Source organism: Salmo trutta, chromosome 4 (genome assembly GCF_901001165.1).
Source record: "Salmo trutta chromosome 4, fSalTru1.1, whole genome shotgun sequence".
NCBI lineage: Eukaryota > Metazoa > Chordata > Actinopteri > Salmoniformes > Salmonidae > Salmo > Salmo trutta.
The window spans coordinates 5,438,425-5,465,503 of record NC_042960.1 but is presented as its reverse complement, the minus strand read 5'-3'; the positions used below and the strand labels follow the sequence as shown (position 1 = coordinate 5,465,503).

The 27,079-nt window shown below is 43.0% G+C and overlaps 1 protein-coding gene and 1 pseudogene across 1 annotated transcript in view; both read left to right on the top strand.

The window, feature by feature from the left end:
- LOC115191721 (TBC domain-containing protein kinase-like protein) overlaps positions 1–3,088 on the top strand; it is a 68,173-nt gene extending 65,085 nt beyond the window's left edge. Inside the window, exon 26 of the mRNA XM_029749577.1 lies at positions 1,949–3,088. Coding sequence (XP_029605437.1) covers positions 1,949–2,059 — 111 coding nt within the window. The 3' untranslated portion in view covers positions 2,060–3,088. The remainder of the gene's footprint in view (positions 1–1,948) is intronic.
- Positions 3,089–12,309: 9,221 nt separating this feature from the next.
- On the top strand, positions 12,310–24,222 carry LOC115191720 (arachidonate 15-lipoxygenase B-like; annotated as a pseudogene).
- The last annotated feature ends 2,857 nt before the right edge of the window (positions 24,223–27,079 follow it).

Below are 27,079 nucleotides of genomic sequence, written 5' to 3'. Positions count from 1 at the left end.
TATATTAACCACGACTGAAAAGTCTATTTACAATCAGAACATGCATAAAACATGACTGTAAATATAACAGTTTATATATACAGAGACACAAGCCTGCTGCTACCTAGCCTCAGGAGTGAAGAACACAGAAATACGATGTTCCACCCATAGAGACATGTCATAATAGAGATGTTTATACCACAGCATTGTTGAATACTCGTTTCCGATTGGCTAGAAGGGCATTCAGGAATATAATATCTGTTTTTCATTATTTGGTTCAATCAGCACTGTCTTTGATGTCTCAGTTACACAGAACGCCAGCTGGTCCAGTTGGTCTGAAATGCCACCCTGTTCCATATATATATAGTGCACAGAAACCTCTAAATAATCTTTCATTATTTACCAAGCAGTGCACTTCCCTGAAACAATTCCAGTGTTTTGGCTGTAATGTTATACTCCAAGGTGTGATGTTTGGTTACTATTTCACCTTGCTTGTTAGTCTGCGCCATGTTTGTTCTTCTCTCAGCCATTGATCAACGCTAGCAAACAAATTCAACTTGCTAAAGGAAACACCACAGTAGAATCGTCTGTGTTATTTGAAAGAATTTGGAGGTTGTCCTCGAGCTACACTAGATACTGTACCTACTGTAGACAACTGGACAAGACTGGATGTGTTGCAGACCACCTAAACTACTGTAACCAGAGTCTGGGAACAACTTAATTCCCCAGATGTGATGCCATAGATGTGGTGAGCAACACCAGTTGCATCGGGCTCCAGTTCTGGGTTATTACAGCATATTTTCAACAGTGTTGCTTTTTATTATGTTGAAGAAACAAATTTCACCCTTACCTAGATCAGGGCTTGTATCAGATGGTACCTAGATAAGAACCTGTATCAGATGATGCCTAGATAAGAACCTGTATCAGATGATACCTAGATAAGAACCTGTATCAGATGATACCTAGATAAGAACCTGTATCAGATGATACCTAGATAAGAACCTGTATCAGATCAAATCAAACTTTATTTGTCACATGCGCCGAATACAATAAGTGTAGACTTTACCGTGAAATGCTTACTTACAAGCCCTTAACCAACAGTTCAGTTCAAGAAGAGTTAAGAAAATATTTACCAAGTAGACTAAAATAAAAAGTAATAATGAAAAGTAACAATAAGAATAGATAGATGATACCTAGATAAGAACCTGTATCAGACGATACCTAGATCAGGGCCTGTATCAGACGACACCTACATCACGGCCTGTATCAGACGACACCTACATCACGGCCTGTATCAGACGACACCTACATCACGGCCTGTATCAGACGATACCTACATCACGGCCAGTATCAGACGATACCTACATCCGGGCCAGTACCAAACGATACCTACATCAGGGCCTGTATCAGACGATACCTACATCAGGGCCTGTATCAGACGATACCTACATCAGGGCCTGTATCAGACGATACCTACATCAGGGCCTGTATCAGACGATACCTACATCAGGGCCTGTATCAGATGATACCTACATCAGGGCCAGTATCAGATGCACATTGCAGAAACTAGACAACTGCATGTTCTCTAAGTACGCAGAGACCTCCTCCTTCAGTTCACGCTCTTCTTCCTGCACCTTACAGTCGCTTCTTTGTCGAATGTTGTGGTAAATGTTCCATGTCAATGGTTTGCCTTGGTCTTGTTGTCCCCCCCCCTCCAGTTTGGTAAATGTTCCTCCATGTTGTTAATGGTTTGCCTTGGTCTTGTTGTCCCCCCCCCCCCCTCCAGTTTGGTAAATGTTCCTCCATGTTGTTAATGGTCTGCCTTGGTCTTGTTGTCCTCCCTCCAGTTTGGTAAATGTTCCTCCATGTTGTTAATGGTTTGCCTTGGTCTTGTTGTCCCTCTTCCTGTTTGGTAAATGTTCCTCCATGTTGTTAATGGTTTGCCTTGGTCTTGTTGTCCCCCCTCCAGTTTGCGACCCACCTGGTGAAGGTAAACTACCCGCGGGTGACCACCCTGGATGGAGGCATCAACAAGATGAAGCCCACGGGCCTCCTCACTGTCCCCTCCCCCCAGATCTGATTAGAGACCACACCCACCAGCTGCCAGACAAACTTGGTCCCGCCCACACAAACAAAAGGGAACCCCTCATTCATCGTCTACCAACGGGCATTCTTTTTATTTTATTTTAATAAACTTATCGTAAGAAAAATATGAAAATATTTGCTTGTGTTTCTGTATATTGTTTTAGATTTTATAATTTCATGTAACAGTCCTTCTTTTTGTATTCTTACGTTGCAGTACTGTATGTATGTGCTCAGAGATGTCACAGCATTAAAATGACTGAGATCAGCTCCTCACTGTACAAAGGGTCTGACTTCTGTTTGCATAAGAGATAAGAAAGTGTGTATCATTTGAAGATATAAGGGAAGAGGTCACATTGATAATATCTTGAGGTCTTCCGTCTCATCATAGAAGAGAACTCGAGGGTTGCGTTGATAGTTGGCATACAGGGTGTTGCATCAAAAGCATTGTACTACTCACAGTTCATGTCTGCTATCACTGTTCAGTGCTTATGTAAGTGTTTTCATGTTAAAATAGTTTATTTACAAAGTTTAATCTTTAAAATCTATTATTACAACCATATGGGCCTCATACTGTAGACTAATAAGCTCACTGTAAACCTAGCTCGATGATAAAGACATATTGGTTTGACCTGTTTGACCTCAACCCTGACCCTATCTACCCTGCGCCTGTGTTTGTCCTGCAGGAATCCCTGTATTATGGTCACAGTGAAGGTTATCTACACATTCCATATGTAAATACTGCAGTCCCTGCAACTCCATTTCTGAACAGAATGCCAGCATACTGTATGCAATGGGGGGATTTGTCCTGTTATGACCCAAATAGATGTCCCAGTGGGCAAAAATTGTAATTTTCTGGTTTTCAACTGACTTTCTGGTTGAGAAGACGTCATGCAACCAGCTAAAGATGTACTTTATGACGAAATGGAGACGTTGTGGGAAAGATATCACATTTTGGTTGTTATCGAATCTGTTCTTCTGGTTGCTAAGAAGACGTAAACGTTAAATAAAATGTATTTTATTTTAATTCTTTGAAAGATATGCTGTCCTGGGGGCTGGTCTCGTGGTAGTGCTGTAATACCCTTTGTCCCTGGAGGCAAGGATTCAATTCCCGGCTGTGCCACTTTCCGACCCAGATCACTTTCTTTAATCTCCCCTACTATCTCAACTACCTCTACCCGTTAGCTGTCAACAAAAACTATAAAATACTGGAAAGAGAATACTTGAAGAGAATGGAATTCCGTAGGCTGACCTGCACTTTATCTGCTTCCTGATGTTACCAAGTAAAAGTGCCTAGTTTGAATGTTTTTTGTAAAAAAAAAAAAAAGAAGGGCAGTCACTACTTGGTCTGCTTAAAGTAACATGCTTTTCCACACTTTACTGTGTATTTACAGTAGCCTATGTTATTCGGCAACCCTTTTCCATCAGCAGTGGGCCTCACACAGAGGAGGCTGGTATGAGGAGCTATAGGAGGATGGGATCATTGTAAAGACTGGAGTAAATGGAATGGCATAAAACGCATTAAACATGAAAACCACGTTTGACCTCATTCTATTGATTCCATTCCAGCCATTACGATGAGCTGTTCCTCCTATAGCTCCTCCCACCAGCCTCCTCTGGCCTCACCTATTCTTTGGAATTTGCCATGAAGGATATGAGAACATTTACATTTACGTCATTTAGCAGACGCTCTTATCCAGAGCGACTTACAAATTGGTGCATTCACCGTAATATATCCAGTGGAATAACCACGTTACAATAGTATATCTATATATTTTTTGGGGAGGGGGGGTTGGAAGGATTACTATATCCTATCCCGGGTATTCCTTAAAGAGGTGGGGTTTCAGGTGTCTACGGAAGGTGGTGATTGACTCCGCTGACCTGGCTTCGTGAGGGAGCTTGTTCCACCATTGGGGTGCCAGAGCAGCGAACAGTTTTGACTGGGCTGAGCAGGAACTGTGCTTCCGCAGAGGTAGGGGGGCCAGCAGGCCAGAGGTGGATGAACGCAGTGCCCTTGTTTGGGTGTAGGGACTGATCAGAGCCTGAAGGTACGGAGGTGCCGTTCCCCTCACAGCTCCGTAGGCAAGCACCATGGTCTTGTAGCAGATGCGAGCTTCAACTGGAAGCCCGTGGAGTGTGCGGAAGAGCGGGGTGACGTGAGAGAACTTGGGAAGGTTGAACACCAGACGGGCTGCGGCATTCTGGATGAGTTGTAGGGGTTTAATGGCACAGGCAGGGAGCCCCGCCAACAGGGAGATGCAGTAATCTAGACGGGAGATGACAGGTGCCTGGATTAGGACCTGCGCCGCTTCCTGTGTAAGGCAGGGTCGTACTCTGCGAATGTTGTATAGCATGAACCTACAGGATCGGGTCACCGCCTTGATGTTAGCAGAGAACGACAGGGTGTTGTCCAGGGTCACGCCGAGGCTCTTAGCACTCTGGGAGGAGGACACAATGGAGTTGTCCACCGTGATGGCGAGATCATGGAAAGGGCAGTCCTTCCCCGGGAGGAAGAGCAGCTCCGTCGTGAGATTCACCACCTGGTTATCAGAAGGGGGAAAGGAGAAGATGAATTGTGTGTCGTCTGCGTAGCAATGATAGGAGAGACCATGTGAGGATATGACAGAGCCAAGTGACTTGGTGTATAGCGAGAATAGAACTGAGCCCTGTGGGACACCAGTGGTGAGAGCACGTGGTGCGGAGACGGATTCTCGCCACGCCACCTGGTAGGAGCGACCTGTCAGGTAGGACGCAATCCAAGAGTGAGCCGCGCCGGAGATACCCAACTCGGAGAGGGTGGAGAGGAGGATCTGATGGTTCTCAGTATCAAAGGCAGCAGATAGGTCTAGAAGGATGAGGGCAGAGGAGAGAGAGTTAGCTTTAGCAGTGCGGAGAGCCTCCGTGACACAGAGAAGAGCAGTCTCAGTTGAATGACCAGCCTTGAAACCTGACTGATTTGGATCGAGAAGGTCATTCTGAGAGAGATAGCAGGAGAGCTGGCCAAGGACGGCACGTTCAAGAGTTTTGGAGAGAAAAGAAAGAAGGGATACTGGTCTGTAGTTGTTGACATCGGAGGGATCGAGTGTAGGTTTTTTGAGAAGGGGTGCAACTCTCGCTCTCTTGAAGACGGAAGGGACGTAGCCAGCGGCAAGGATGAGTTGATGAGCGAGGTGAGGTAAGGGAGAAGGTCTCCGGAAATGGTCTGGAGAAGAGAGGAGGGGATAGGGTCAAGCGGGCAGGTTGTTGGGCGGCCGGCCGTCACAAGACGCAAGATTTCATCTGGAGAGAGAGGGGAGAAAGAGGTCAAAGCATAGGATAGGGCAATGTGAGCAGGACCTGCGGTGTCGTTTGACTTAACAAACGAGGATCGGATGTCGTCGACCTTCTTTTCAAAATGGTTGACGAAGTCATCCGCAGAGAGGGAGGAGGAGGATTCAGGAGGGAGGAGAAGGTGGCAAAGAGCTTCCTAGGGTTAGAGGCAGATGCTTGGAATTTAGAGTGGTAGAAAGTGGTTTTAGCAGCAGAAACAGAGGAGGAAAATGTAGAGAGGGAGTGAAAAGATGCCAGGTCCGCAGGGAGGCTAGTTTTCCTCCATTTCCGCTCGGCTGCCCGGAGCCCTGTTCGGTGAGCTCGCAATGAGTTGTCAAGCCACGGAGCAGGAGGGGAGGACCGAGCCGGTCGGGAGGATAGGGGACATAGAGAGTCAAAGGATGCAGAAAGGGAGGAGAGGAGAGTTGAGGAGGCAGAATCAGGAGATTGGTTGGAGAAGGATTGAGCAGAGGGAAGAGATGATAGGATGGAAGAGGAGAGAGTAGCAGGAGAGAGAGAGCGAAGGCTGCGACGGCGAAATACCATCTGAGTAGGGGCAGAGTGAGTAGTGTTGGAGGAGAGTGAGAGGGAAAAGGATACAAGGTAGTGATCGGAGACTTGGAGGGGAGTTGCAGTGAGATTAGTAGAAGAACAGCATCTAGTGAAGATGAGGTCAAGCGTATTGCCTGCCTTGTGAGTATGGGGGGGACGGTGAGAGGGTGAGGTCAAAAGAGGAGAGGAGTGGAAAGAAGGAGGCAGAGAGAAATGAGTCAAAGGTAGACGTAGGGAGGTTAAAGTCACCCAGAACTGTGAGGGGTGAGCCATCCTCAGGAAAGGAACTTATCAAGGCGTCAAGCTCATTGATGAACTCTCCAAGGGAACCTGGAGGGTGATAAATGGTAAGGATCAAATCAAATCAAATGTATTTATATAGCCCTTCGTACATCAGCTGATATCTCAAAGTGCTGTACAGAAACCCAGCCTAAAACCCCAACTCCCTAGGAAAAACTCCCTAGAAAGGCCAAAAACCTAGGAAGAAACCTAGAGAGGAACCAGGCTATGAGGGGTGGCCAGTCCTCCTCTGGCTGTGCCGGGTGGATATTATAACAGAACATGGTCAAGATGTTAAAATGTTCATAAATGACCAGCATGGTCAAATAATAATAATCATAGTAGTTGTCGAGGGTGCAGCAAGCACGTCCGGTGAACAGGTCAGGGTTCCATAGCCGCAGGCAGAACAGTTGAAACTGGAGCAGCAGCATGGCCAGGTGGACTGGGGACAGCAAGGAGTCATCATGCCAGGTAGTCCTGAGGCATGGTCCTAGGGCTCAGGTCCTCCGAGAGAAAGAGAGAAAGAGAGAATTCGAGAGAGCATATTTAAATTCACACAGGACACCGGATAAGACAAGAGAAATACTCCAGATGTAACAGACTGACCCTAGCCCCCCGACACATAAACTACTGCAGCATAAATACTGAAGGCTAAGACAGGAGGGATCAGAAGACACTGTGGCCCCATCCGATGATACTCCCGGACAGGGCCAAACAGGCAGGATATAACCCCACCCACTTTGCCAAAGCACAGCCCCCACACCACTAGAGGGATGTCTCCAACCACCAACTTACCGTCCTAAGACAAGCCCGAGTATAGCCCACAAAGATCTCCGCCACGGCACAACCCAAGGGGGGGGGGGGGGGGCGCCAACCCAGACAGGAAGACCACGTCAGTGACTCAACCCACTCAAGTGACGCACCCCTCCCATGGACGGCATGGAAGAACACCAGTAAGCCAGTGACTCCGCCCCTGTAATAGGGTTAGAGGCAGAGAATCTCAGTGGAGAGAGGGGAACCGGCAAGGCAGAGACAGCAAGGGCGGTTCGTTGCTCCAGCCTTTCTGTTCACCTTCACACTCCTGGGCCAGACTATACTTAATCATAGGACCTACTGAAGAGATAAGTCTTCAGTAAAGACTTAAAGGTTGAGACTGAGTCTGTGTCTTTCACATGGGTAGGCAGACCATTCCATAAAAATGGAGCTCTATAGGAGAAAGCCCTACCTCCAGCCGTTTGCTTAGAAATTCTAGGGACAATTAGGAGGCCTGCGTCTTGTGACCATAGCGTACGTGTAGGTATGTACGGCAGGACCAAATCGGAAAGATCGGTAGGAGCAAGCACATGTAATGCTTTGTGGGTTAGCAGTAAAACCTTGAAATCAGCCCTTGCCTTAACAGGAAGCCAGTGTAGGGAGGCTAGCACTGGAGTAATATGATCAAATTTTTTGGTTCTAGTCAGGATTCTAGCAGCCGTATTTAGCACTAACTGAAATTTGTTTAGTGCTTTATCCGGGTAGCCGGAAAGTAGAGCATTGCAGTAGTCCAGCCTAGAAGTAACAAAAGCATGGATTAATTTTTCTGCATCATTTTTGGACAGAAAGTTTCTGATTTTTGCAATGTTACGTAGATGGAAAAAAGCTGTCCTTGAAACAGTCTTGATATGTTCTTCAAAAGAGAGATCAGGGTCCAGAGTAACGCTGAGGTCCTTCACAGTTTTATTTGAGACGACTGTACAACCATCCAGATTAATTGTCAGATTCAACAGAAGATCTCTTTGTTTCTTGGGACCTAGAACAAGCATCTCTGTTTTGTCCGAGTTTAAAAGTAGAACGTTTGCAGCCATCCACTTCTTTATGTCTGAAACACAGGCTTCTAGCGAGGGCAGTTTTGGGGCTTCACCATGTTTCATTGAAATGTACAGCTGTGTGTCGTCCGCATAGCAGTGAAATTTAACATTATGTTTTCGAATGACATCCCCAAGAGGTAAAATAATACAATAGTGGTCCTAAAATGGAACCTTGAGGAACACCGAAATTTACAATTGATTTGTCAGAGGACAAACCATTCACAGAGACAAACTGATATCTTTCCGACAGATAAGATCTAAACCAGGCCAGAACTTGTCCATGTAGACCAATTTGGGTTTCCAATCTCTCCAAAATAATGTGGTGGTCGATGGTATCAAAAGCAGCACTAAGATCTAGGAGCACGAGGACAGATGTGCTCGGTCTGACGTCATTAAAAGGTCATTTACCACCTTCACAAGTGCAGTCTCAGTGCTATGATGGGGTCTAAAACCAGACTGAAGCATTTCGTATACATTGTTTGTCTTCAGGAAGGCAGTGAGTTGCTGCGCAACAGCTTTTTCCAAATATTTTGAGAGGAATGGAAGATTCGATATAGGCCGATAGTTTTTTATAATTTCTGGGTCAAGATTCGGCTTTTTCAAGAGAGGCTTTATTACTGCCACTTTTATTGAGCTTGGTACACATCCGGTGGATAGAGAGCCGTTTATTATGTTCAACATAGGAGGGCTGAGCACAGGAAGCAGCTCTTTCAGTAGTTTAGTTGGAATAGGGTCCAGTATGCAGCTTGAGGGTTTAGAGGCCATGATTATTTTCATCATTGTGTCAAGAGATAAAGTACTAAAACACTTTAGTATCTCCCTTGATCCTAGGTCCTGGCAGAGTTGTGCAGACTCAGGACAATGGAGCTTTGGAGGAATACGCAGATTTAAAGAGGAGTCCGTAATTTGCTTTCTAATGATCATGATCTTTTCCTCAAAGAAGTTCATAAATTTATTACTGCTGAAGTGAAAGCCATCCTCCATTTGCGAATGCTGCTTTTTAGTTAGCTTTGCGACAGTATCAAAAATAAATTTAGGATTGTTCTTATTTTCCTCAATTAAGTTGGAAAAATAGGATGATCGAGCAGCAGTGAGGGCTCTTCGATACTGCACGGTACTGTCTTTCCAAGCTAGTCGGAAGACTTCCAGTTTGGTGTGGCGCCATTTCCGTTCCAATTTTCTGGAAGCTTGCTTCAGAGCTCGTGTATTTTCTGTATACCAGGGAGCTAGTTTCTTATGACAGATGTTTTTAGTTTTTAGGGGTGCAACTGCATCTAGGGTATTGCGCAAGGTTAAATTGAGTTCCTCGGTTAGGTGGTTAACTGATTTTTGTCCTCTGACGTCCTTGGGTAGGCAGAGGGAGTCTGGAAAAGCATCAAGGAATCTTTGGGTTGTCTGAGAATTTATAGCACGACTTTTAATGCTCCTTGGTTGGGGTCTGAGCAGATTATTTGTTGCGACTGCAAACGTAATAAAATGGTGGTCCGATAATCCAGGATTATGAGGAAAAACATTAAGATCCACAACATTTATTCCATGGGACAAAACTAGGTCCAGAGTATGACTGTGGCAGTGAGTAGGTCCAGAGACATGTTGGACAAAACCCACTGAGTCGATGATGGCTCCGAAAGCCTTTTGGAGTGGGTCTGTGGACTTTTCCATGTGAATGTTAAAGTCACCAAAAATTATAATATTATCTACTATGACTACAAGATCCGATAGGAATTCAGGGAACTCAGTGAGGAACACTGCATATGGCCCAGGAGGCCTGTAAACAGTAGCTATAAAAAGTGATTGAGTAGGCTCCATAGATTTCATGACTAGAAGCTCAAAAGACGAAAACGTCATTGTTTTTTTTTTGTAAATTGAAATTTGCTATCATAAATGTTAGCAACACCTCCGCCTTTGCCGGATGCACGGGGTAACCAGGGGGTGAGGCCTCATTTAACACAGTAAATTCATCAGGCTTAAGCCATGTTTCAGTCAGGCCAATCACATCAAGATTATGATCAGTGATTAGTTCATTGACTATAACTGCCTTGGAAGTGAGGGATCTAAAATTAAGTAACCCAATTTTGAGATGTGAGGTATCACAATCTCTTTCAATAATGGCAGGAATGGAGGAGGTCTTTATACTAGTGAGATTACTAAAGCGAACACCGCCATCTTTAATTTTGCCCAACCTAGATCGAGGCACAGACACGGTCTCAATGGGGAAAGCTGAGCTGACTACACTGACTGTGCTAGTGGCAGACTCCACTAAGCTGGCAGGCTGGCTAACAGCCTGCTGCCTGGCCTGCACCCTATTTCATTGTGGAGCTAGAGGAGTTAGAGCCCTGTCTATGTTCATAGATAAGATGAGAGCACCCCTCCAGCTAGGATGGAGTCCGTCACTCCTCAACAGGCCAGGCTTGGTCCTGTTTGTGGGTGAGTCCCAGAAAGAGGGCCAATTATCTACAAATTCTATCTTTTGGGAGGGGCAGAACACAGTTTTCAACCAGCGATTGAGTTGTGAGACTCTGCTGTAGAGCTCATCACTCCCCCTAACTGGGAGGGGGCCAGAGACAATTAATCGATGCCGACACATCTGTTAAGCTTGAATGGGCTTAGTGATTGTGACAGCATGGAATTCAAAGGAGTTGATAGACAGATGGGTCAGGGGAGAAAGAGAGAATGTCCACTTGGGAGAGATGAGGATTCCAGTGCCACCACCCCGCTGACCAGATGCTCTCGGGGTGTGCGAGAACACGTGGTCAGATGAGGAGAGAGCAGTAGGAGTAGCAGTGTTTTCTGTGGTAATCCATGTTTCCATCAGCGCCAAGATGTCGAGGGACTGGAGGGTAGCATAGGCTGAGATGAACTCTGCCTTGTTGGCCGCAGACCGGCAGTTCCAGAGGCTGCCGGAGACCTGGAACTCCACGTGGGTCGTGCGCGCTGGGACCACCAGGTTAGAGTGGCAGCAGCCACGCGATGTGAAGAGTTTATATGGCCTGTGCAGAGAGGAGAGAACAGGGATAGACCGACACATAGTTGATAGGCTACAGGAGAGGCTACGCTAATGCAAAGGAGATTGGCATGAAAAATTAACTAAACAACTGGGGAAGCGAGAGAGCAGGGCCTCCCTCACTAACAATTCACTGAAACACTAAAACGCTAAAATATAACTTTTCTAGCTACCACTAGAAATTAAAATGGATGTAAACTACAGTGGTTCAATGTTTCCAGGAATAGGCTCAAACTTAATTTTTTTCCGCTAGATAACTTGGTACAGTATTCTTCCGTGAAAACCCACCTAGTGCACCGTGTCCTATGACGCCGTAGCTAACTAGCTAACTAGCATCCTATAACACACGGTTAGCACCAATACTTGGTAACAACAAGCTACCAATGGATCATTCGTGTCCGTGTCTAGTTCATAACGCAGAAGTAATTAAACGTTGGCTAGCTAACACAAAGTCAGTCCTGCTAGCTACACAAGTGGACTACACATCTCGAATGTTCAGAAAGTTAAGCTTACGTTGCAAAAATCTTATTGACTAAAAAGGATACAGCTAGCTGGTAGGGTTAGCTAGCTAGCAGTGGGCGCTTTGTAGACTGTTAGAAAATGTAGCTGGCTAGCTAACCTCGATAGTTACTCTGTACTACGCCTTTATCTTGATACAAAGACAACTATGTAGCTAGCTAACATTACACTAGTCAAATCGTTCCGTTGTAATGTATATCGTTTCTACAGTACTGCTAATTGGTAAAGTTGGCTAGCTAGCAGTGGCTGTGGTGTTGTGGTGTGGTGTTGATGCCGTTTCGAAATAATAAGACGCATCACTGATGATGCAAGTTAGTGATACATATTGACAGTGTGTGTCCTGCCAAATAAAGCACAATTGATGTTGCATCATCAGTGCGAGTAGGAAGGATTTGGAAGGATTTGGAGGCTGTCCTGGCGCAGCAGTCTAAGGTACTGCTTCTCAGTGCAAGAGGCGTCACTACAGTTCCTGGTTCGAATCCAGGTTGGATCACTTCCAGCCGTGATTGGGAGTCCCATAGGGCGGTGCACAATTGGCCCAGCGTCGTCCGGGTTTGGCCGGGGCAGGCCGTCATTGTAAATAAGAATTTGTTCTTAACTGACTTGCCTAGTTAAATAAATGTTACCTTAAAAAAAATATATATACTGTACAGTATTGTAGATATAGTACTAACTTGATATAGTAACTGTACAAGACTCGTAAAATCCTGTTTGGATATTTTGCAGACCACCTAAACATAGTCTGTGACAACAATGCAATTTCCCACATGTAACTTGCATTGCAGTGCTGAGCAAACATTTAACCACATGCCCTCAGAACTTGTAAAGTGGCATTACAACACCCTTTCAACCATGGCTCAACCTTTACAAGCAGATTCAACACTTCTACTGTGTATTTACAATAGGTGAATGGGCAACGCTTCGCTATCAACAGTGCCAGAATTTATCATGCAGGATGAGCAAGATCAATGGAGGGAAGTAACACCCAGATATGTACACAGGGTTCTGCACACACCTCCAGCCAGGTATAAAACAAGCAGTAGGGAAGGGGATCATTACATGCATGTTAAGGCACAGTTAACAGGGTACTACAAACTATCAACCAATCAGGTAAGGGAACTCTGAATGTTTTATTTTTTATAATATGGGAGACATTTTCATCAAGCAAAAGAGCACAGATGTGTGCAAAAAACACAGTTAAACTTGATGTGCAGCGTGATTTCATGTTTTATTTTCTTCAACTATGTGTAGAATGAGGAGGCTATTATTTAACCAGAGATCAGTGTACTGAGCCATGAATGCAATGCACACAATGCAATGGGTATATTGGATAATATGTACATTGAATAAGCATATTACTCCTGTCTATGGTTAATTTGCTCACTGCCATTTGCTTGTGAAAAATGTCCCCCCACATGCTGTGTGTATGCAATAACTGCGGCTTTGCAAGTTTGTTATTCAAGCAAGAATACCCTCAAAAATGTTTTTGTTATTAAAATGGATCAACAGATATCATGCAAGTCTTAATATATTCAGAAATGTTTGCACCGTCTACATTGAATTAACTGTTGTTTGCTGTGCAGTCTTAGTGTGTGCAGGTAAGCCTATCGTAGTGTTTTTCAGAGTCAAAATGGCAAAATACAAAGTGACTGTGCACACACACAACATCGCAACTGCCACCACGATGAACAACGTCTTCATCAAGCTGGTTGGCGAAAAAGGAGAGAGTAAGCGCACGTGGCTCACTAGCTTGAAGGGAGGCTTCTATCAAGACACGGTAAGTCAGTCATGCTCCTATCAGTACTAAGAGATATTTATCTTTAAAGCAGCAATCCTTAATTGAAACAATAACAAAGAGGCACCCCACCTCTGTTGTAGTAAATATCTGAGGGATGGGCTTGTAGAAATGTCACTATTCTCAAATTCATAGAAAATGTATACTTTTAACCATGTTTTGTGACTCTAGCTTAGTGTTTGTTTACATTTACATTGCTTACAATCATTGGAGTAAAACAAGCTTGTATTTTGGGTTCTGATTGGGTACGACAGTTGAACTAAGCAATTATAAATTATATTCTTCAAGAATCTATGAGTATATATAATATATAATTCTAAAAATGGATGTAGCAACAAATTATTCTAGCTTCAATAAGACTTACCATTTGCATTTTTCAAAAACTGTACTCAAAACACACCCAAACGCACCCAATATGTTAATTAACATATAGCATATATGACGTGAAGACTTTGTTGCCTTTATGTTGGACCCTTACGTAATAATACTGGTAGTACAGGATTAGTTATATTTGCCTTTGTTACTTGCTTTCTCACACAGTCCAGATTCCTCTCTCTCTCGCTCTCTCTCTTCTCTCTCTGCCCCTCCCTTTTTCTCTCACTCCCTCCCTCTATCTCATTCTCTCATTCCCTCCATCTATCTCTCACTTCCTCCATCTCTCTCTCTCTCTCTCTCTCTCTCTCTCCCCTGCTCTCTCTGCAGGGGTCTCGTGAATTCGAAGTGTTGTGCCCCTCCTCCCTCGGCAAGCTGGTGCTGATAGAGCTGGACAAACAGCCCCTCCCACTCTTCCCCCGGGACACCTGGTTCCCGTCCAAGGTTGTCGTAACGACGCCAGAGAAAGGCACATGCCAGTTCCCTATCTACTGTTGGATTATGGACACGGAGGTGCACCTGTTCAGAGAGGGCACAGGTCAGCACGGTGTGACGTTATGAAACGACATCACATGCAGACATGATAGAATGAGTAATGCATGGGAAAAAAGTGGATACTTGCAGCATTTTCTTTGTGTGTGAGGGGGAGGCATTTTCTTTGTGTGTACATGCTGTCACTAAGTTTTAAAAGCTACTTTGCCTCTTAGGGCCACCGTACATACAGTAATACATGCAACACTGGTTCTGAAGGATTAGTGCAATAACACGTGTGATTAACTTGATTTATTATTTTTTATATTTTTCAGCTAAAAGACTCTGTGATGAAACTAATCATCTTGCCAGGTACAGCAGGGAAAAGGAGATGAAGACGAGAACTGAGCAGTACTGGTAGGTGCTGTGGTCTTTCGTCCTAGCTGCCCAGTCTGTCCATTATATCTGACCAACCTCCATTTATTTCCTGCTCCTCCTCTTTCTCCTGCTCCTCCTGCTCCTCCTCCTACTCAGCTGGGATACCTACAAGGAGGGTTTCCCTGGCAGCATGAAGGCAGACAACCCTCTAGATCTTCCCAGCGAGATCCAATTCTCGTTCACCAAGGCCTCCCAGTTCCTCTTCACCGCCGCTCCTCACCGAAGCCAAATGTATACCCAACTTCAGTACACAACACGAGAATGCAATGTGCTACTCATAATGGCTTCCCTATGTGATAAGTGGCAGAATGAGGAATTGGGGTGCTCAACTCGAAAGTCTGTAGTAACAAAAAGTTGTTGGGTGCCGGGTTCAAAAGGCATACACTGGGGGGAAAAACCCCCAAAACCCTCATTCACTAAAATATTCTTTACGTTTTAATGTATTTTTAGGCACTAGAAGTTGTTAAAAATAATAGAACAATGTATGTAAATAATGAATGTAAATTATGACTGTGAAAAAATATACTACAATGTTTCATCATTTATAACTATGTGTGAATGCCTATTTTTCTCCAAACGCTGATGAAGGCTGTCACCCAAATGTGTCTGATTGCTCTGACCTCTCCTGCTGATAATTACATTAAAACGTACGAATAGTTCAGTGCGGATTTGAGCTTTTTTCCTTTGTCCAGTACGTGGTGATTTTAACATTTTGGGTTGCACACACTTGCATATTTTTGCGACTATGCAGGACAGCCATTTTTGCGTAGCTAATTGTACGTCGGGCATAATTCATCCTCTAAGGACAGTTCAAATAGTACTTCCTGCAGCAGATCATCAAAGCTCTTCTAAAGTATTCTATTCATTTATATTGTTGAGTTTTACATTTGCTCTGTGAAACCCTATTGGCTCACCTTGACATAGTTCCTTGTCTCCCATTCTGTAGGATCACTGAGCTGAAACTGATGGGGTATTCTGACAGCAAGAAGAACTGAAAAAAATTGATGAAATCAGCAAAGTCTGCCTCAATAGAACTGTCATCTCAGGTGAGTGCATTTCATAGGTGCATTTGCAGTATTAACTCCAGGGGCCTGTTTATTAGGAGGTAAACATTTTGAAACAAAGTGAAAGGGGGAAGTAATACTACTTGAATTTGTCCAATAAAAATATACATACAGTACCAGTCAAAAGTTTGGACACACCTACTCATTCAATATCTACATTGTAGAATAATAGTGAAGACATCAAAACTATGAAATAACACATATGGAATCATGTAGTAACCAAAAAAGTGTTAGACAAATATTTTATATTTGAGATTCTTCAAAGTAGCCACCCTTCAGCTTGATGACAGCTTTGCACACTCTTGGCATTTTCTCAACCAGCTTCAAACTTTTGACTGGTACTGTATATACTGAAAACGACCCTGGATTACTAGGCATCATCTGGAAGAAAACAGACTGAAACAGGGAGGGAATACCTGTCCAATAAGAAACTCTTGATTTTATTTTCTGTTGCAAAAGGTTTTGCTACGGTGTCCACTAAATAATACGACCCAGAATTTCCTCCTTCCAGACTACGCACAGGAGCACTGGAAGGAAGACGAGTTTTTCGGGTACCAGTATCTGAACGGCTGCAACCCCATGTTGATCCGTCGCTGCTCGGAGTTGCCGGCAAATTTCCCTGTCACAGAAGACATGGTCAAGCCCTCTCTTCGTGGATCGTCCAGCCTCCTAAGGGAATTGCAGGTACCGTACAGTATGTCAAGTGTGACTCTTTGGTAAAATAAATTAATTGTTAAAAGTTGCCTAAATTATTGCAGTACCAGTTATATTATGGGGGGGGGGGGGGGGGGGGGGGGGGGCTGGACTAGGGGCAGTCCTCTTGGACCTTGATGAATATCTTGGATAGTCACAATTATAAATGGAAGTCAATGGAGATCCCTTTGTTGGATGTCTAGACATCCACTTTCTTGGACCATCAGAGGCATGTACCAGATTCCTTTTTGGACCTCCAGATGACTTTTGTGGAGGTCCATCCAGTATGTTTCTCAATAGCTAGGTTTCCATCCAATTGGCGACAGATTTTCATGCAAATATTCTCAAATCTGCATAAAAACAATATGCACATTTCCCCACCATAGATGTTTCCATCAAATTGACCTGTTGCGGATATAAGGCTGTGTGATGACGTAGTGCACATAAAAATAACCTTTGTGGTTAAATTCCCATGTACCCAAACATAATAAATAAAAACATGTAAATGTCATTTCCATCGCATTTTCAACTCTGATATCTTTGTCACAATTCTTTTTCTGTTATATAGCGAATGTGCCCACTCTGGTCTTGGCACGTGCACTCTAGCCAACAGCTGGCAAATACAGTGCAGGTATAGCCTACATGATGACATTATTATATGGACAAAAAAATTGTATTTTTACTTATCAATGGCAGTCAAGCATCGGTCATCATGTCACCAGAAAAAGACCCTAGATATTTATTGGAAAGGAGCTTCAAGCTCATCACTGTGGACTTTCACCTCCCTGTGAAGTTCATCATAACTTATTTCATCTGTAGCCTAATTAACTGCATGTTTTCCTGAGTCGTAGTGAGAGGACCACACAACATATCATCATGTGACTCCAAGTTTACTTAGATATGATGGTTATTATATCAATTTGTGCACATAAAAGTGCCATTCCACCACCATTTCTCCCATTATACATTTTACCGACACAAAAATATCCCACCTTGTCTAGCATATTTTGTTTTGTTGACATGCTGAAAGTTTACAGACAAATATTCTGTTTCCTTCAGGCTTGTCGTGACATTTTCTATCCGACATGTACTTCAAAAATGTTGGATGGAAACCTGGTTACTGAAAAATGAAAAACATCCCAGTATTACTTTCTTTTATGTTTTTATGAGGGGATGCTAACCCTAAAATCCAAGAAAGTAATCGTAAAAATAACTTTATTGGATATTTTTTGGGATAATCCTAGTAAAACACAGAGCTACAATATCTGTCCCATTCCAAAAAACCAAGAAAGTGAACCGTAATCCTAACCTGTTGCATTTTTGCATTCTATCCTACAGTAATTTATGAATTTATTCTCCCATGTTATCCAATCCCAAACAGAGCGGCAACATATTCCTGCTTGACTACAAGAACCTGGATGGATTAAAGGCAAACGTGATCAATAAGAAAAAACAGTACATGGCGGCTCCTCTGGTCCTGCTCTACAGAACCCCTGATGACAAACTGATTCCCATCGCCATCCAGGTAAGGTTGACCTAACTAACGTTGAAGTGAAGACTACAGTCACAGAGACCATTACAAGTGAGAGAGTCTGTAAACCCATCATGTTTCAATCTCCTTTAGAGAGCCCACTTACCCATGGAGGCTGGTGGAGGTAGAAATGGAGAGTACGGCCTCATTACTACCGTTCCCTTCTTTACGTTCCAAACATTATGACGAGCCCGTCCTCCCCATGTTTCCCTCCACCAGCCTCCACTGTATCTGACAGCACCCAAAGAAAATATTTTTGATATTGTCTTCAAATGATTTTAATTAATGCGCTACACACTTATGGTTCATCAAGGGTTCTTTGGGAAGGGTGATGGTTTTATGTGAAACCTTTGAGTCATTCAATGCTTCTTTGGAGTTCAGAAAAGGGTTCTTTCCTCTTTTTGTGATAATTCAAATGTGTGTGTGGGGGGGGCAGCTCATAATTATGTTGGGGGGGTGTGGTTTGCTCAATGCTCTTTTTAAGTGAGAGTGTCATTCCAGTTTATCTGTTGTGTTATTATGCCATTACATGTTAAATGTGACTATGGCCAGTGAAAGTGTCTTGTGAAATACATAAGGGATAATCAACGACTATGTGCTCTCTGGAAAATAATCAATAATGAGGTGTTCCACAACGCGCTGGCAGAGTGGAACTAACCTTCCACAGAGTTATTATTTTCGAGGGTACGCATAGAGCCCTAAGTTGATTATCCCTTTTATACCTTGGCTATAATTTAGCACATTTACTGCTAGAAATGTGTTCATTTGCAGGGATAAATGAGTTCAACATCCACTGAAATAGCTAGCAAGTTTACTAGATAGTGACACTAGTTGCCTAAGTAACCAAAAAGACTTGCTAGTTTAGCTAACCAAACCATCAGTCCTAGCTTGCTATTATGAATTCAAATTCAACAATGCCAATAACATTAGCCTTCAGCCATGTGCGCATTGTTGAGCTTATAATATGAATAAAACATTTTTTAAACAAATGTCTCAACCGTTTAAGCTAAACGGTCTGATCTGTTGCATCAGCCTATTGCATTTTTATATTTTTGATGTGCAGTGGTTGTATGCATTTTGAATCTGTCAGAGTCTTTTCAACCGTAGACATATTTTTTTATCATCCCAGGGATGGCGGGAAGCCCTTAATTATAAAGCCATAACAAGTAGGCTATATGGTTGTAATTGTAACTTTGCAACATTTTATAGATTACCAAGGGTGTCCAACCATCCTCCAGAGAGCCTTAAAGGGGCAGTGTTGTATTTTGAGACTGGCTTGAATATGCAAAGAAGCCAAAATACAGAGTGTAGCCTCCATGTTTGTCTGATTCTCTATGGTTAAAAAAAGATAGTAATGCATTTCATTTTGTAAAGTGGTTCCTTGCATCATACAATGATGTACAAAGGTACAAATGGTGTTACAGACCATGTTTTTGTGTCTTGAGCTTTTGGACAAGTAAAAAATATTTCTACTTGTCCAAAGGACAAGTGGCAAAAAAAAGTGAATGTCAAGCCCTGAACCAAAAAGGTTTGTAACGATAGCAGAACCCTTTTTGGTGCTATATAGAACAATTTTTTGTATACTTATTTATAGAACCTTAGGACAGGGTTTTTTATAGCACCATAAACGTTCCATTTATAACCTTATGTTCATGTTTATTCACAGAACCTTCAAAAAAGGGTTCTATGTAGCCCCAAAAAGGAATCCGCTATTGTTATTATTTGTATTTTTCCATTAATTAAACCGGGATAATGTTGCTGGTAGCCATCTATGAGGTCCCTAACACTCTCTCTCTCCACAGCTGAAGCAGAAGCCTGCAAAAGACAACCCCATCTTCCTTCCTACTGACTCTGAGTATGACTGGCTCCTGGCCAAGATCTTTGTGAGGAGCGCTGACTTTCAAGAGCACCAGCTCAACGTCCACCTGCTGCGCACTCACCTCCTGGCTGAGGTGTTCGCCGTAGCACTGCTGCGCAACATTCCCATGGTGCACCCTCTCTACAAGGTACATAACACAGCACAGCATAGTATAACATAGCATAAAACCAGGAGGTTGGTGGCACCCAAATTGGGGAGGACGGGCTCGTGGTAATGGCTAGAGCAGAAAGAGTGGAATGTTATCAAACACATGGTTTATTTTTGTGTTTGATGTCATTGAGTCCATTCCAGCCATTATTATGAGCTGTCCTCCCCTCAGCATCCTCCACTGAGCATAACATAGCATAACATAATATAGCATAGCATAACATAATATAACATAACATATCATAGCATAACATAATATAACATAATATAGCATTACATAACATAATATAATGTAGCATAACATAATATAGCATAACATAATAAAGCATAGCATAATATATCATAGCATAACATAATATAGCATAACATAGCATAGCATAATGTCAAACGGTGGGTGTATTGAAAGTCGGTGGGTGCAAACGGTGGGTCTATGGAAGTCAGGCGCAGGAGAGCAGAGATGAGTTGACAAAGCACTTTACTGAGGCAATTATTATAACAGAACGCAACCGTGTCACAAAAACAAATGCCCAGAGAATAAGTGAGGCAGCACAAAGAACAACAACCAAGTACAAAGTACCGGCTGCCACAAAGCACGGGTACAAAACACAACCCGGCGCAAACCAGCCGGAAGCATGCCAACCTTGACAATACCCCACACAGACATGGAGGGAACAGAGGGATAAATACACATAGTAATTAAGAGGAGATGTAAACCAGGTGTGCAGGAAAACAAGACAAAACAAATGGAAAATGAAAGGTGGAGTGACGATGGCTAGAAGACCGGTGACATCAACTGCCGAAAGCCGCCTGAACAAAGAGAGGGACCGACTTCGGAGGAAGTCATGACAATAACATAATATAGCATAACATAGCATAAAATAGCATAGAATAACATAACATAATAAAGCATAGCATAAGATAAGATAACATAATATATCATAGCATAATATATTGTAGCAAAACATAACAGAATATAGCATAACATAATATAGCATAGCATGTCCAGTTAGTGCTCTGAGGATCAAATAAAATTACATTTTATTTGTCACATGCGCCGAATACAAGAGGTAATCTTACAGTGAAATGCTTACTTAACAACAATGCAGTTTTAAGTAAATAGAGTTAAGAAAATATTTACTAAATAAACAAAAAAAAGTAACACAATAAAATAACAATAACGAGGCTATATACAGGCGGTACCGGTACCGAGTCAATGTGCGGGGATACAGGTTACTCGAGGTAATTGAGGTAAATTGTACATGTAGGCAGTGGTAAAGTGGTGAGGTCAATATAAATAGTGGCCATTTAATTGATCGTTCAGCAATCTAATGGCTTGTGGGTAGAAGATGTTAATGAGCCTTTTGGACCTAGACTTGGCGCTCCAGTACCGCTTGCCGTGCGGTAACAGAGAGAACAGTTTATGACTTGGGTGACTGAAGTCTTTGACAATTTTTGGGGCCTTCCTATGACACCGCCTAGTATATAGGTCCTGGATGGCAGTAAGCTTGGCCCCAGTGATGTACTGGGCCGTACGCACTACCCTCTGTAGCGCCTTACAGTCGAATGCCGAGCAGTTGCCATACCAGGCGGTGATGCAACCGGTCAGGATGCTCTCAATGGTGCATCTGTAGAACTTTTTGAGGATCTGAGGACCCATGGCAAATCTTTTCAGTCTCCTGTGGGGGAATAGGCATTGTCGTGCCCTCTTCCCGACTGTCTTGGTGTGTTTGGACCATGACAGAGGATAATGATACACGAAAGTATAATACACTTATTTCCAATGTGGTCCTCCAGACTGTCCTTACTAATGGCAGTTTCTCTCTTGGGATTGTTGACCATCCATCCTTCTCTCCACCCTGGTTTACTGTTTTAGCTTCTGATTCCACACACCCGCTACTCCCTCCAGATCAACCTCTTGGCCCGGGCATTTCTAATAGCTGATGAAGGAGTTTTCACTCAGGTAGGCTACTGAGTGGACTGTTTCCATAGAAGTGTGTGGTGTCCATATTAGGAATCACACATCCATGGAAGTTGTGTCAGAGTCAGCATACAGGTATGAGCGGTTGTATTTCTTTTAGTGAACCTACAGGTCATTTGGCCCTCCAGGTCAACATACTTGCTGGTAGGTTCACTATCTCTCATAGAACCAGTGTAATATTGCAGCTTAGTTAAAGTACATTATAATGTTACAGAATTATGCAATCAAGTAACTTTAAGTGACGTTGTAGTTTGCTGCTTCGGGCGGAGAGGGGATGAATGAGATCCTGAGGAGATCTGTGGCCTCATTGACCTACAGCTCCCTCTGTGTGCCGGAAGACATCACTGCACGAGGTCTGGAGTCAGTCCCCAACAACTACTACAGGGATGATGGACTCAAGCTGTGGGACATCATCTACAGGTAGGCTACGACAGAGCAGACCTACATGGTGGTAGTACAGTATCATCCGCTGGTAGAATCTACAGTGAAAGCATAGCTCTACATAGATATGATATCTTCTTCTTCCTCGTTCTTCCGTTGTCGTCTTCTGTATAGGTTTGTAGAGGAAGTGATTAGTTTCTATTACAAGAGTGAGTCAGAGGTCCGGGAAGACCAGGAACTACAGAACTGGATCAAGGATATCTTTGACCATGGGGGGGTGGGGGGGGGGGGGGGGGTGGTAATGACATATGGTGAAATGTCTCGTTTTTACCAATATGTTTTTTTGTTTCTGGACCATAACATCCCTGGGCATAACTCACAACTTCCATGGACGTGACTGTCCTATAGTAACAGTCCACCCAGCTCCCCTGGCATAACTCCATTCATCACACACCTCTCTCGGTTCTTATCTTTCTGTCCAGGAATCCCTCAGTCTTTCTCCACTGTGCCAGAGGTCGTCAAGTTTGTCACCGTGGTGATCTTCACCTGCTCAGGCCAACATTCTGCTGTCAACTCTGGACAGGTGGGTGTAGCATAGCCCATACTGTTTTTTCAAGTGTGTTATTAATCTAAATCTAAGCACTCCTGACATTATCTGCCCCATCTACCATTTAGGAAGAGACATATTTGTAAAAATGTTGCAAGGTTTTTGCTGTAATTCCTTGCCACTATCATATCATAATTTCAGAATACCACCATATTGTCTGTCAGTAATAATCAGTCATTCTTCTTCATGTTACAGTATGACTATGGTGGCTGGATGCCCAACACCCCCATCTCCCTGCAACAGCCACCTCCCACCACTAAGGGGCAGTCTACTGAGAGCACCATGCTGGAGACCTTCCCCGATGTCGGCACAACAGCACAGGGCATGTCCACTATGTGGCTCCTTAGCAAGCAATCCAGTGACTTTGTGAGTCTGCCATCTTTCATGAACTATTATCAATATCATCTAGGCCTGGAATACTATATTTAGCTACAAAATATCCTATTTAAGTGTCCTTTTTAATGTTAATGATATTGTAACTATCAATATTTTACTAACTTCTATTATTCTCCATATGCAGGTGGCCCTTGGCCAGTACCCAGAGGAGCACTTCAACGAGGTACCACCCTGCACAATGATTCAGAAATTCCAGACTGAGCTGAAGGTCTTCAGCGAGACCATCAATACCAGGAACTCTGGGCTACCAGTGCCATACACCTACATGGACCCTGCTGTGGTGGAGAAAAGCGTGGCCATTTAGATACGCCAAGGGCCTAGACCAGGGTCCAGTTCATTAGGCACTAATTGGAAGAAAACTGAGGAACTACCTTATTTTTGTTGTCCTTTGTTTAGCGCTTTAAAACGTTTTCCATTGCGTGCCCTGATGAACACGACCCAATGATTCTGGAGGCATGCAATAGTAAACATTCTAAAATCTATAAAATGTACTGAGTATGTCAATTTTTGGAGCTTTGCTAAACTAATGTCCCACTTCAATCAGATAAAGGGAAATCACACTGTGGGTTCAGTCAGAATGTTAACGCTGTAACACAAGTGTTAACTGTGTTAAATCAACACACACCTCCACATGGTGTCCCTCTCACGGAGAAAGGCCTTGTTGATGTTATTATTACCTTTGTACGTGTTAATGGATGTTAAGAAATACAGGGTCTTTCTGAAGGATTCATTTCTGGTGCCACATAACTACGGACTACAGGGACTGCTGGTGAAAATGAGCTCTCCTGCTAAATGATGTGACACTGAAATGTTTATTAACAGTAAAGAAGTGTCAGAATAATATGAGAGAACAATAGGTGTGACTCTCGTTTGCAATTAAAAGCTAATCTTTTTTTTAACCTCTCTAGTACATGTGGGACGAACTCGTCCCACCTACGTAACAGCCACTGAAATCCAGTGGCGCGATTTTTGAATCGTTAGAAATGCTATAACTTCAATTTCTCAAACATATGACTATTTCACAGCTATTTAAAGACAAGAATCTCGTTAATCTAACCCCACTGTCCGATTTCAAAAAGGCTTTACAACAAAAGCAAAACATTAGATTATGTCAGCAGAGTACCCAGCCAGAAATAATCACACAGCCATTTTTCAAGCTAGCATATCATGTCACATAAACCCAAACCACAGCTAAATGCAGCACTAACCTTTTATAATCTTCATCAGATGACACACCTAGGACATTGTGTTATACAATACATGCATGTCTGTTCAATCAAGTTCATATTTATATCAAAAACCAGCTTTTTACATTAGCATGTGACGTTCAGAAAAAGCATAACCACCGCAAACTTCCGGTGAATTTACTAACAGTTTGCTAAATTACTCACGATAAACGTTCACAAAAAGCATAACAATTATTTTAAGAATTATAGATACATTACCCCTCTATGCACTCGATATGTCCGATTTTAAAATAGCTTTTCGGATGAAGCACATTTTGCAATAATGTAAGTACATAGCCCGGCGTTACAGGGCTAGCTATTTAGATACCCACCCAGTTCAGCCTCCACCAAAATCACATTTCCTATAAGAAAAATGTTCTTACCTTGCTTGTTCTTCATCAGAATACACTGCCAGGACTTCTACTTCAATAACAAATGTTGGTTTGGTCCCAAATAATCCATCGTTATGTTCCAACAGCGACGTTTTGTTCGTGAGTTCTAGAATGCTTTTTCGCGGTGTCGCGCATGGCGCATTGGCGTGTCAAAAATGTCTAAATATTCCATTACCGTACTTCGAAGCATGTCAACCGCTGTTTAAAACCAATTTTTATGCCATTTATGTCATAGAGAAGTGTTAATATTCCGACCGGGAGTATGCATTGAGCCTAAACAGCCGAATAAAATTTCTCCTCAGAAGCGACTCATGCACGCGCATCATTGAAAGGTCCTCCGAGCATCCACTTACAAAAGGCGATAATATATTTCAACCTGAGGTTCCCTCGTAAACCTTCAGTTATTTCGCGGGCTCTGAGAGCCTATTGGAGCCCTGGGAATTGTCACGTTACAGCTAAGATCCTTACTTTTCAATAAAAAGAGGTAAGACGCACGACTCCTTGTCAGACAGGGTACTTCCTGCTTGAAGCCTTGTCAGGTTTTTGCCTGCCATAGGAGTTCTGTTATACTCACAGACACCATTCAAACAGTTTTAGAAAATTCAGAGTGTTTTCTATCCAAACCTGAACAATAATATGCATATTCTAGCTTCTGAGTTGGTGTAGGAGGCCGTTAAAAATGGGAACATATTTTTTCCAAAATTCTCAATACTGCCCCCTATACCAAACAGGTTAATCTCCAGTCTTCTTGTGATATTTGCCTCATCTCATTTTGGTTGAAGCCCTGTCTACCTCCCTCATGTATTAAATTGAGGTCAGGGCTTTGTGATGGCCACTCCAATACCTTGACTTTGTTGTTCTTAAGCCATTTTGCCACAACTTTAGAAGTATGCTTGGGGTCATTGTCCATTTGGAAGACCCATTTGCGACCAAGCTTTAACTTCCTGACTGATGTCTTGAGATGTTGCTTCAATATATCCACATAATTTTCCTGCCTCATGATGCCTCGTATTTTGTGAAGTGCACCAGTCCCTCTTGCAGCAATGCAACCCCACAACATGATGCTGCCACCCCTGTGCTTCACGGTTGAGATGGTGTTCTTCGGCTTGCAAGCCTTCACCTTTCTCTTCCAAACATAACAATGGTCATTATGGCCAAACAGTTCTATTTTTGTTTCATCAGACCAGTGGACATTTCTCCAAAAAGTACGATATTTGTCCCTATGTGCAGTTGCAAACCGTAGTCTGTCTTTTTTATGGCGGTTTTGGAGCAGTGGCTTCTTCCTTGCTGAGTGGCCTTTCAGGTTATGTCGATATAGGACTCATTTTACTATGGATATAGATACTTTGTACCTGTTTCCTCCAGCATCTTCACAAGGTCCTTTGTTGTTGTTCTGGGATTGATTTGCACTTTTCGCACCAAAGTACATTCATCTCTAGGAGACAGAATGCGTCTCCTTCCTGAGCGGTATGATGGCTGCATGGTCCCATGGTGTTTATACTTGCGTACTATTGTTTGTACATATGAACGTGGTACCTTCAGGTGTTTGGAAATTGCTCCCAAGGATGAACCAGACTTGTGGAGGTCTACAATTTTTTTCTGAGGTCTTGGCTGATTTATTTTGATTGTCCCATGATGTCAAGCAAAGAGGCACTGAGTTTGAAGGTAGGCCTTGAAATACATCCACAGGTACACCTCCAATTGACTCAAATGATGTCAATTAGCCTATCAGAAGCTTCTAAAGCCATGACATCATTTTCTGAAATTTTCCAAGTTGTTTAAAGGCACAGTCAACTTACCGTATGTAGACTTCTGACCCACTGGAATTGTGATACAGTCAATTATAAGTGAAATAATCTGTCTGTAAACAATTGTTGGTAAAATTTCTTGTGTCACGAAGAAGATGTCCTAACCAACTTGCCAAAACTATAGTTTGTTAACAAGAAATTTGTGGAGTGGTGAAAAACGAGTTTTAATGACTCCAACCTAAGTGTATGTAAACATCCGACTTCAACCATACATACCTATACATACTTTTTTTTTAATATACCTTTATTATTCCCCGCAAACCCTACCACCCTTCCACCAATTGAAGTAAAGTATTAAACAATAACACGTAGGCTTAAACCTTCAGTTTA